This window comes from Anguilla rostrata, chromosome 9 (genome assembly GCF_018555375.3).
Source record: "Anguilla rostrata isolate EN2019 chromosome 9, ASM1855537v3, whole genome shotgun sequence".
NCBI classification, from domain to species: Eukaryota; Metazoa; Chordata; class Actinopteri; order Anguilliformes; family Anguillidae; genus Anguilla; species Anguilla rostrata.
This window is the reverse complement of record NC_057941.1, coordinates 41,278,542-41,290,375: the sequence shown is the minus strand read 5'-3', so window position 1 is coordinate 41,290,375 and position 11,834 is coordinate 41,278,542. Positions and strand designations below refer to the sequence as shown.

Genomic DNA, 11,834 nt, shown 5'->3' with positions numbered 1-11,834 from the left:
CCCCAGGTCACCACTCTCATGCAGAAGGTCCAGGAGTCTGAGACCTTGCTCAGCACTCTGCAGCAGGCCTTCAGCCAAGCCAAGAGGAGCACGCAGGAGCAGATGGTGAGACCAGAACCTCTCTTTCTCCGCCTTTCAGTCTCATCTCTGCTGGGTTTCCACTCCACAGTTCAATCTGAAAGTGTTTCGATCCCTGTCTGACTGCATGTAGGAATGTTCTGGTCTTGCCACACATTGCATGTATGACAACAGTCACTGGATGCAAAATGAATGACTGGCCTGCTTATTTACTTTTCAGTCTGACGAGCCAAACCTGCTCTCATGCCAGATTTTCAGGTTGTGGTGGGTGGTAGGATCGGGTTGTTATTAGACTGTAGTGGAGCGCAGGAGTTAAGTTTGCATTAAAGCTTGTGTTATTGTGGGCCTCTGTTAGTTAGGGTTTGGTACCAAAACCCAGTACACTATTACACTGGTTCCCATACGACTGGCACCTACCGGAGCGAATCACAGTGGAGATTTCGGTGCCTCCTTCTGGTGCTACACAGCTCAGTTAAGCCGCGTTTCCACCAAAATTACCCGGAACTTTCAGTCCCAGGAACTACTTTACCAGGAACTAAAAGGTTCCTTTAGCCAATGGTTGTCTGCGTTTCCACCGGGGTCTAAAGTACCGCGAAGATTAGGCAAATTAGCCCACTGACGTTGTCGTCGGTCCATCTGTCATATGATTTCTTCTGTAACCCCATACTACCACCGAAGTAGCCTACATTATTTTCTAATAACCGGGACAGCCCGGAGGGGTTTATTCCACTTATATACAACGGGTTACCAACAATGACTATATATGGTTACTTTTGTATTTATTGATTTTCATATATCCTCTCAAACACATTCATTAACAGCAGAAAACATGCACACGTTGTAAACAATTTGCTGTTTTATTACTTTCTCGTCGTCAATTCCATATAGGCTAATCGTAAAATGACAAGAATAGAACGAAAACTCGGACTTGCGTGAAAATGAAAATTAGTAGTGGTACAGCCACCGTTTGCTTTCCTTCGAAGTTACTGCTAGCCGAGCAGCGAAGTGTGCCCTCCAGATGCGAACCATGCACCATAAATGAGTCCATAGTCTTCCTGGTCTTTTCGTGGAATTGAAAAATGGCAGTAAAATTGAGTAAAATTACGGCAGTCTGAAAAAGCTAAAGGGAAGATTACTAGAATTAACCTGTTATTTTACCCGGATAAAAAGTGCGGAAGGTGATTTCCAGTTTGCTTGTACTGTATCACCAATGTTAATTATGCAGAACTACCGCATACCTCACATAACTGTATCAAACGTTTTGAGTCAATTACAACGGGCTAACAAAGAAAATCCGGAAGAAAATATTCAGCAACCGAATTAATCCGTTTGAATGTTTTGGTAGCCTACGTAATATGCTGTCCCAGCACGAATGCTTAGCATTTTATAAAACGAATACTAAAGCAAGAAAAGAACAGAAGAGCACACGTTATAATCCCAAGACGTTGACAGGCTATAACCAAAAGTAGGCTACTGCGCCGCATAACATACAAGTTTGATTTGAAGTTATTATGAAAATAAATTGGTTTGCCGCTGCATATTTTCAAACATGGCTGGTAATGGCGGAAAATAAATACAACACAAATGCTACGAGTACTCGACCAATCAGAAATGTTCAGCGCTGCAAGCTCCACCCAAAAGGTTCCTGTACTTTCGGAAAGTACTACCCCCCGAGCAGGAACGTTTTGAGGGGTAAAACAAAGCCCCCAGAACTAAATTTAGACCCTAGTTCCTGCGGTGGAAACGCACTGAGTTCCTCAAAAGGTTCCTAGTTCCGGGGTATAGTTCCTGCGGTGGAAACGCGGCTTTAGACTAGCTAAAGTTACACTTGCTCTCTCGACACTAGCGAACATTAAACTCAGTCGAAATGCCAAAAGCAAAATGGTATGAATTATAATTATAAAGTATAATTTAAACAAATAAAACAATTACATTGTTCAATATCTTTGCCTTTGCAATGAAAAGACGTTCTTTATTGTTGTCGTTAAATTTTTATTTTAAAGCAGGTATTGGTTCAGGCACCGTTTAGGCACCGGTACCGTGTCAAAGGTATTGTTTTAGCATCATAGCGGTGCTATGATGCTAAAACTTCCTGTTTGGCTTCCTGTTTGGCTTCTCAGGCGGTGCTCATGCAGTCCAGGGAGCAGGTGGCCGATGAGCTGAGCAGGCTACAGAGGGACAACGAGAGCTTACAGGGGAAACACCGGCTGCATCTCTCCCTGCAGCAGCAGGAGGACTTCCAGATGCCCTCCAGTGTACAGGTAGGCCCCGTCACCTGTGTTAATACACCAGTCCAGTGTGTATAGTTTGGCCTGAAGCAGCTGCACAACAGCCTGTTCGTGAATGTCTTCACCAAAGATGGCACGGTAGTGCAGTGGGTAGCACTGTCACAGCAAGAAGATCCTGGGTTGAAATCCTGGATGGGGCCTTTCTGTCTGAGTTTGCATGTTCTCTTTTATTCTAAAGACAGAAAGATTCTTCTTTATTCTTCATTGACTCTCAGGGCTCTCACAGTCTAGAAAATTCTGGAAATTTGTCATTCTGTGAAGTCATCGAAAGTAGTCAAGTTTTTGGCTGGACCGCAACAGCGGGGCCAGCTCCACAAACGCAAATGTCTGTGACTGACTGACCGACTGACCGACTGAGTGATGAAGTTACACCATTGGTTGGCCGGATCACGTGTGTTAGGTCCAGACATATACTAGGTTTTAACCTGGTCTTGTTCCACACTGAAAAGTGTAAAATAAATAAAGTAAAATAATAAAAACAGAACAAAAGCTAATGTGAGTGAAATGCATCCATCTTTTTTGCTGACTCACTAGCTTCATCAGCAGCTGTCAGCTTACTGGCTTGTATCACTCACTGGTTATTATCATTAAAACACAGTTGAAAAGTACTGGAAAATATTCATTTGGTTTTTACATATATTCCACGACCAAAGGCATCGTTCATTGGATACTGAAATGTGTGCCATTTTATAGACACAATAATTTTAAAGTAATGTCCCCAAAGTATAATTCTGTCTCACAAAAGTAGCTCTATTTCCCAAAGCAGCCCTCATGTTTGCTTGGATGTCCTTGAAAATCATGCCTTTATCCATAAAACTTTGAGAAGGCCCTGGAAGCTGTGGGCTGGGTTTTGAGCGGGGAACGTGCCGTCCGCAGGAGCTGCAGGCTCTGGTGCTGGCCTACCGGGAGGACGTCGTGGCCGTGCGCACCGCGGCTGACCACCTGGAGGAGAAGCTGAAGGCCGAGATCCTCTTCCTCAAGGAGCAGATCCAGGCCGAGCAGTGCCTGAAGGAGAACCTGGAGGACACGCTGCAGCTGGAGATCGAAGGCTGCAAGGAGGAGATCGGTGGGTCTTTGCGGCCTCGGGCAGGGTTGGGGGGGGGGGGGGCTCCCGCTCTGTTCGGCCATTTTCCTCTCCCGAGTTCTCGTTAGGACAAAAAGGGGTCTCTCTCTGCAGGACACTGCCCTTTGCAGGAGACACAGGAGTGCACAGTGACACTAGGACACGTACAGAGCCACCTGTTAGCCCATACTGTACACTGGGAAAGCCGTCGGATGCAAGCTCGATTAGGGGGCTTGGTGGACTGTGATTGGCCAGTGAAATCCCTTCTCCCCCTCCCATTTCACAAATGAGAGAAAGGATACCAGTCTACTCTCCCACCCAACCCCTCCCCCTATTTCTGACATTCTTTTTATGCCTTTCCTTTGTGCCTTCTAAATCCTGTTCTTTTTCTCCTCTCCCTTCCCTCTGTGGGCGACTTTTTCAGACATCTTGGAAGGTATGAGCCACGCTGTCTGACTGGCCTACTTGGGCTATGTGTTCTCACCCTAGTCTGTAGTCTGTAGTCTGTAGTAGGACTGCGCAATATACCGCAATGATAAATTATCAAATGCGATTTCGACTCCAAAGTGTGGCGTATTGCTTTCTTTTCCTCTATTACTCTTTAATTATACCTGACGCGGCCGTAAACAAAAAAGGCTTCCGAGGCCACAGGAAAAGCTGTGTTAGCTAGTGGTTGACCATATGACAGCTAATCAGCAGCAAGACCTTGCAGCTTCCGTGCGATTGATAAAAATACATCACATGATACGATCTTGCCTTATCCTCACCCAATTGATAAGTCCTTACATTTTTTTTTCTCCGGAAGTATTTCACGCAGCCTCTGAAGTGTGGGTGTTTACAAGCGCATCAGGTATAAGAAAGAAAGGTAATACATCATATAGTGGCGAAGACCATTATTGCATTCAATAATTATCATTGTGGGATATCACCCAGCACTGTTGACATTTTGCTGCTGATAACCCAGTTCACCAACCACATCCCTTTTTTCGCTTTTTTCCTGCGGTCACTGTTTTTTTTTTGGTTTTTTTTTAACGGAAATATAGTCTGAGCCAAAATGAATTGTCTGTTTTATTGAAAATTTTTTTTAACTTTAGGTTGGTAGTGAAATATTCACACCAGAAGATGCATTTTTCTGACCTTCTGTGTTTAAGAATAAAAGAGACCTTAGTACAAAAATTATAGCTAAGACATTATTGCTAGCAAGTCAAATGAGAATGTTGGGATATATTGCTTAAAACAATTAGTAGAAGTAGAATTTATTTGAGAACTTCAGTGTGCAGTATATTAATTCTGCACATCCAGCTTCACTAAGGAGTGATTTAATGGGAACTTCCAAGGCTTTTGCTCGACTAAAAATATGCATAAATATACCGTACCGTACTAAGCATGACATTAACATCTTACCCCACTCCTCCATTCAGTCAGTCAGTGCAATGGTTCCACAAAGACTGATGATTCCTCAATGCATTATTCATAAATAACAGCTCACCCTCCATGAGTATTATGAAGCATGTCTTTGCTGTTGCAGTCTGAATAAATTAGAACTGTTTGAATGCCTCTCTTCTCCTCCCACAGCATCGTTCTCCAGTCTGAAAACCGAGCTGGAGAGAGTGAAGACTGAAAAAGAACAGGTACTTGGAGGAGAGCCGGGTGCATTAATCAGTTTTGGTTGACTGAAAGTCAAGGTCACACCGAGGACCTCTTTCTGTTGCGTTTCCATGACTCCCGAATGAGCACCTGTTCTACCTCACTCACTTTGAATGAGTTCAAACGGCTGAGTCGATCGTGAGGTTTACTATTAGAGTAAACAGTGCTCTAACTTCAGTGTCCAGTGCATAAATATTTACAGTGTCTCTGGAGCTTTAAGTGAGAAGTTAGTGCTGGTTTAAAACCTTGCCACTTAACTCAGTCTTCTGAGGTTTTTCAACTGCATATTTAACCTCCTTGATCTGGCTAATTATTGTCCTTATTGATCCAAGTCCCCCCTCTTCACAGTTCTGTTAACATCATTTGTGTACAGGTAGAAATCATGCTTGGTTTGTGTAGCACTGCTGTACAGACATTTGTGACGTGATTATACTGTTATAGTCTCACTGTATATAAAATGTGAGGTATATTTGTTGTAAATTGCTGCATATACTGTATGTTTTGATGTGATACTTTGTAATTGCTGTTCTCTATATATCAATCACATTTATGTAAATGGTAATTAATAGCGGTAATAATTGTCCTGGTGTGCGGTGGCTGGGGCGGTGAGCTGAAGTCCTTGTTTTCTCGTGTAGTTGGAGCGCAGTTTGTCGGAGAAGACTCAGGCGCTGGACAGCCTGCAAGGTCTGAAGACTAGCCTGGAGGAGCAGCTGAAGGAGGCGACCGCTGCCAAGGTCAGAGCAGTCCTGCAAAACCTTCCCCGCCCTTTCAGCCTTGCCAGGCGTCTTTAGCGACGCCGCAGTCCACGCAGCTCTTCGGTCCCGTTTCCTAGTCCTCTGTTCATTCGCGAGCGGTGGTAGCTGAGTGCGTTCCGTCTCTGATTCGGTTCTGATCCGGTTCTGGTGTTCAGTCTTTGCCTTTGCTCTGGTTGCAGGCGTCGCTGGAAAGCCAGGCGTTTGACGAGAAGGACAAAGCGCAGAGGTTGCAGACGGAGCTGGACGTCAGCGAGCAGGTGCAGAGGGACTTCGTCAAGCTCTCCCAGACGCTCCAGGTAACATCCTCCCTCGGCCTTGCCTCCTCTCTGAATCCGGTGCTCCCAAAACACTGGCAGTCGCTTCCTCTCGACCTGTTGCTAATGTTATGGCTGATAAGATGATACAGCCTACATGTGCCAGAGAGGTGATGCATTCGATGCTCTGCCTACTCTGTAAGTTGAGTGACAATTTTAGTGAAAAAGTACCCCAATAATAATCATCAGAACCAGTTAAGCATTTTTACCAGCCACAAGCAAAGCTATACAGAGACTCATTCGCTACCTTAGATTCATTTTTGTGCTTAATAGTTAAGTAGGCTAGTTGAAATAAAATCTTGTTATACAAATAAACTGTGTTCTTAATTTGATGTTATTCCTATGGATTTTTTTCAGTGACTGTGGAAACTTAGTTGCAGTTTGCATGTGTGCTATAATGTAGAACAGGGAGGTATCAACATGGGAATTAGCCGGTATGGCCAGACCAGTACAGGTTATTGATATCGGCTCCAGAATTTCCATATCGCCCATCCCTAATATTCAGCTTAGTTATGTTTGGTGTTCAGCTCAGTCCTGACTGTGGCCGGGACTCCCACATGGCTTTACCTAATTGGATAATATGTGATTGGTAGAAGAGCCGTCACTTCAGCCTCTAACATACCCACGCCCCCGCCCCCTTATTTTTCCCCTTCCATCCAGGTTCAGTTGGAACGCATCCGCCAGGCCGACTCCTTGGATCGAATCCGCGCCATCCTCAACGACACCAACCTGACTGACATCAGCCAGCTTCCTGAGACATGATACACCACCCTGAACCCCAGCCACCGCCCCAGCAAACCCGAACCCAACCCGAGCCAGCCCGCCCCCACCCCACCTCCGGCATTACCATGCCCTGGTTCCCCAAGGGCCTTAGTACCCATGTGAGGGCCTGGGAGGTAGGAGGGACTTTATTTTTAAAAACCCAAGATCGCACATGGAGGACGAAAAACCAAAAAAGAAAAACCCCACATATAAGAGAAAAAGGAAAAAAAATGGCCTTCCCTGTACAGGAATGCATGGAGGCGTCCAAGGCAGGATTTGTGAAGAACACTACCAGACGTTTTGTAAATAATCAAATGACTGTTGAGTCTTGAGGAGTGGAGATGCCCGTGTGTCTGTCCTGTGTTTATAAATGTGAAACTATCCTTTGACCTGCCGGAAAGGGGTCGTATGGTCTTTCTTTCTTCTACAGCTTCTTCTTCAGGTGATTGCATCAAAAATATCCCACTTTATTTCTACCATGTCACACACTTGACAAACTGGCTGATATTCTCTCTTTCTCCGTGGTTCTGATATGGCTCTTAATTCTCCACTTTGTCTGAAAGGCACGAGGCACGAAACCAATGAAGGAATCACAGAACGTTTGTATATACAGAATATATATATTGGATTGATGAAGTAATCTTTTAAATGTGCTCTTACCTGGCCCCCGGTTTTTGTGATGACCAGAACTATGTTTTTAATTTCCTTTTCCTGGTCCATTAACCATTTCACCCAGACATCTTGTATTACCGCAGTGTGATTATATTTTCTGATCGGCCACTGCTTCTATTGAGTATCCCTATCTTCCTCGATAAAGTTATTCTCTGCATCAGCTACCCTCTTAAATCACTTAGAGTGTCTGTCCATGCCTCTTTCAGTGGCTACTGTTTTTAACATCACATCAGGTGGAAAAACTACTGGATTTCTTGTTCTTAACAAAGATGTTTGATCAATTATGAAAGGGATCTTTAGAGAGGTTAATATATGTAACCTCAAATTTTTTGAATGTTGCCTCTGAAATTTTGTAGTAGGCAATTCAATACGGTTGGTTTGGTTGATTTCATACTAGACTCATTTAGATTCCATTGGATTTCAGATTTGAATTGGTGGGTTGATTTTTGCCACCAACAGTATGGAAAACAAGCAGCATTTTGAACATGGAAGTCAAAATCTGAATTTCCCAATGTGATTGGCTACCTTGAACCTGTACCACAGCACCTGTATGAATGAGCATCCCTCAGTGAGATGCATACTTTTCTGCACATTCAGCAAAATACCCAATGCTTGCATTTCATATCCAGTGCTTGCATTTAATGAATTTATTGGGTGTGATGTGATGATCATGATAGCTATAGTGTGTTCTGTCCCTAGCTGTAGAAAACCTTTCCTTTTTAGTGAGCTCAGTGTGTGTGTGAATACCTGCTAAGTGTTGTTTACACTTGAACATCCCTTTTTCCTTCCACCTTTCGTGGTTTTGTCTGCTAGCTATAGCTGCCATGGTTTCAGTTCCTTTTTTTGTTCTTGGTTGGTGCTAGTCATCAACGCTGTCTTATTAGCAATACGCACAAAAGTCCCTGTGGTGGCTCATGTGGTTTTTAACTGTGGGCTTGTACGGCATGTGATAGATGAGGCAGGAAGCCAGCCGAGGCTTCGCAGAGCACTACGAAAGCATGGTGCAATGACCTTTCCTGACATTGAGAAGAAACTGAAGTACACAAGTAGGTGAAGCACTAAACTTTTTTACAGTGCTTGTGAGCATTCCATCAAAAAGTTTATTCAATTGGTTTCTTGACAAGAGTATTTCAATTCTCTGGGTTTTCAGTTGATCCCATTCCCTGCAAATGACACCATATGATGAAAGTGACTTCAACCTTCAGATGAGCTTTGCATTTTGTGGTCTGCATTCTGTCCATGAAATATTAGGCTTTTTTCCCCCATTTAAAATCAATAAAATGCTATGTGGTGACCTGGTTCTATAGTATAACAACCTCACTCGCGTTGTATGTGGTAAACACTATCTAAAGCACAAATTCTAAGTAGTAGTTTGTAAACAGCTTGCACACTACTTCCAAGAAGATGACTTCTGTGAGAAAATTCAGTATAACAGTGGGGTTGTAGTCCTTTTCGGGCAATTTGGAGTGACTTCTGCCATCCAACAGCATTGAAGGTGTGCTAACCCAGAAGCGTTTAGGCGCACCTCTACACAGCTCTATTCTTCCACTATCAGTACTCCGTACTGTTGTGTCAAATGTTGAAATGTTTCTTTTTTTGTCCTTCGGTGGAGTGCTCCTTTTTTGCCACCTACGGGTGCACATTTACCAAAAAAAGCCTCCAGGGTGAAGTGGTTCGCGGTGAGTGAACGTGTAAATAAAAAGTCACATGAAATGTAAATATTCTGTGAGTTTCAAAGTAGCGTGTCGTCAATTAGCTTCGGAACCAGCATTGTTGAAACTGTGGAAAATGCAGAGAATCTTAGGCCAAAGTGCATATTTATGTGCAAGTGGGGATTGAACTGAATAGTTTTATGAGGAAATGATGGTTGTCGTAACAGTGGTAAATGAAAAAAGTACATTGACCAGGCGGGCAACTGCTGCTCATGTAGTTACAGAGTGTCAACCAAGGCTTAGTTTGCACTAAATGAAATTTAAAACAAAGTGTAATACAGTAAACCATGGTTGAGCATGAAGGCATGATGTTCAAGAGCTTCTTACCCTTTATATCAGCTGCTTAAGACAGCTCCAACACTATATGTATTTGCAGTAGCTCTCTACATAACCTGACCTTTGGAACCATTTCTCAGTGTAAAAATGCAAGTATTACTGACAAGAGCTCAGGTGGTGATACTCTGAGCTTGTAGGGATTTAACCATAACCAATGTTTCGCAGAGAAAATATGGCTGCATTCAGCCTAGTTTGGCTGAAGTGGTGGAACTTCTTTCTTTGGCTGATTTTTATAGATCTTGTCAGACGCGACAGCATGATTCATTGTTTTGCCTTGTGTCAAAAATAGCCTACATAGGAAAATGCTTCTTTAAATATTATGCTGCTCATCCTTTTTCAGAATTGAATATCCACCCCATGTTTTTTGTACTCAGGATAATGGTAATAAACTCAGTTAACATACATGTTTAACTTGCATGTCCTGGGCTCAGAGCTTTATTCACTATAGGCCACTAGTCATGAGTGTAAATGAACAGTACTTCTACTGTAGATTGATGTACGTTGGGAAGTGTGTCAAACAATGAGAAGAGTACTTAGAACTGGGAAATAGTTAAACAAGTCTGCAGCATCGCTCAAAATGTAAAACATACAACAATTACAGTGACTAGTTGTACGGCTGGTGTCAGTGAGGGTTTAGGGGCTAATCCAGATCTACTGTGTTTTTTTACATTTGGATTTCAGAATGACAAACCAATGACTGGAAGAGTCAGGAAGAAAAAAAAAAAAAACATTTGCACATTCAAGAGAACAGTCGCATCCATTCTTTAGTATTAGGGACAACTGCCAATGAGCCAGTTTTTTCTCACTGAAATCAGGGAAGTATGCCCTGCTGATCTTTGAAGTCGGCAGCAGAAATTAAAACAATCTCCCAGCATGCCTTGTTTATTTTGGCATCCAGCAAAGAAACCCAACCACAGGGACAGTGAGGGGGACAGTTAAATGAGATCTGGCAGGTGCTGCCACAGCACTCTAACAATCTACACATTCTGTAAAGGAGTGAGTGATGCTAATGAATAATCATACAGAACGTTCTAGACATTAGTACGCACTTCATAGTAATACACACGTCTTTTTTAGTGACTGACCATAATTAAATGCCGTTTTGAAATGTCATTGGCATCCATCGTCCCCTGAGATTCTTGTCATTAGATCTAAAATGGCGAGCTTGACCGTGAAACAGATTCAGAAATGTGTTCCGTTGTCTCTTTCCTCTTAGATGAATACCAGTGCATAGAATCGCAACAGGTCTCTGAAGGCCCAGTCTTCTGTGTTCTGTCTAGGTTTCTGCAGACAGACAGACCAGTTAATTTCTGGGAAGGGGGGAAATCCTTCCAGATTGTTAAAGGTGTTACATTTTGGGTTTGTTTAAATGCATTTTTGGTAAAAAATTAAGAACTCCTTAGACTTGTTTTTATTGCTTTTTGGTTCTTCAGTGGTGTATAGTGGAACAGGGCATCAGAGCTGAGGTTCCTGAACATTCTTGGTCCCAAATGATGAAATGCTTAAAAAGGTGTCATCTGCAAAAGGGAAAAAAAAAACTTCTGGCCAGTCCTCAGCCTAAACTGCATCTCATTTTGTGTTTAAATTCCAAGATTAATTATTTAAGTGCAAAATGACGATGTCCAGATTCAGCTGCTGCTACAAAGGCCTTTTCTTGGCTTAGATAAATGAGCCTAGCCTCTCTTGCAGACGATTCCAGAACACTGTAAATTGAAAGCTTGTTTTATACAGACTTCGTTGAATACAATGTTTTTCAATTCCAAATCATACAGGGGAGAGGGCATGTAGTAAAAATGAATTTATCCAGTTGTACTCATTGGTATTGTGTGCAAGAGACATATTTATACCATTGTTTTGTAGCTCCTAACTATCACCTCCCTTGGTTCATCTTGAGACACCTTTAAACCTGATTTTCCCCTCCCTTTCATTGTGATGGGGTTAAACAATGGAGGAAATAGTTTAAATTCTTTCTGGGGTTTAACCGCGGCAGTATCTGAAATGGGAACAAAGATACTGCCGTGACTAATTTCCCTTTGAGTCAGTCACCCTGGCCTCAGTGTGAGGAATCTCAGCTTTAAGACCTGTCCGATTTTAACGTTCCTGTCTACATGCTTTGTTGCCGTTGCGGGACCCCTTGCGAACTCATACTGTACTGTGTACATATCTCTGTATATATCTAATAAACCAGATTGTAATTTATTGAGTGT

General features: G+C 42.9%; 1 protein-coding gene across 3 annotated transcripts in view; it reads left to right on the top strand.

Annotated features, from left to right (window-relative positions):
- Positions 1–11,826, top strand: part of rabep1 (rabaptin, RAB GTPase binding effector protein 1) — a 29,894-nt gene extending 18,068 nt beyond the window's left edge. For 2 of the 3 annotated variants that reach the window (XM_064352162.1, XM_064352160.1), the window contains exons 12-18: positions 7–105; positions 2,199–2,339; positions 3,243–3,432; positions 5,005–5,060; positions 5,712–5,810; positions 6,011–6,127; positions 6,806–11,826. In XM_064352162.1, coding sequence (XP_064208232.1) covers positions 7–105; positions 2,199–2,339; positions 3,243–3,432; positions 5,005–5,060; positions 5,712–5,810; positions 6,011–6,127; positions 6,806–6,907 — 804 coding nt within the window. In that variant the 3' untranslated portion in view covers positions 6,908–11,826. Of the gene's footprint in view, positions 1–6; positions 106–2,198; positions 2,340–3,242; positions 3,433–3,853; positions 4,184–5,004; positions 5,061–5,711; positions 5,811–6,010; positions 6,128–6,805 lie in introns of those variants that run through there. The other variant, XM_064352163.1, reaches the window with a different exon arrangement.
- Positions 11,827–11,834: the final 8 nt, after the last annotated feature.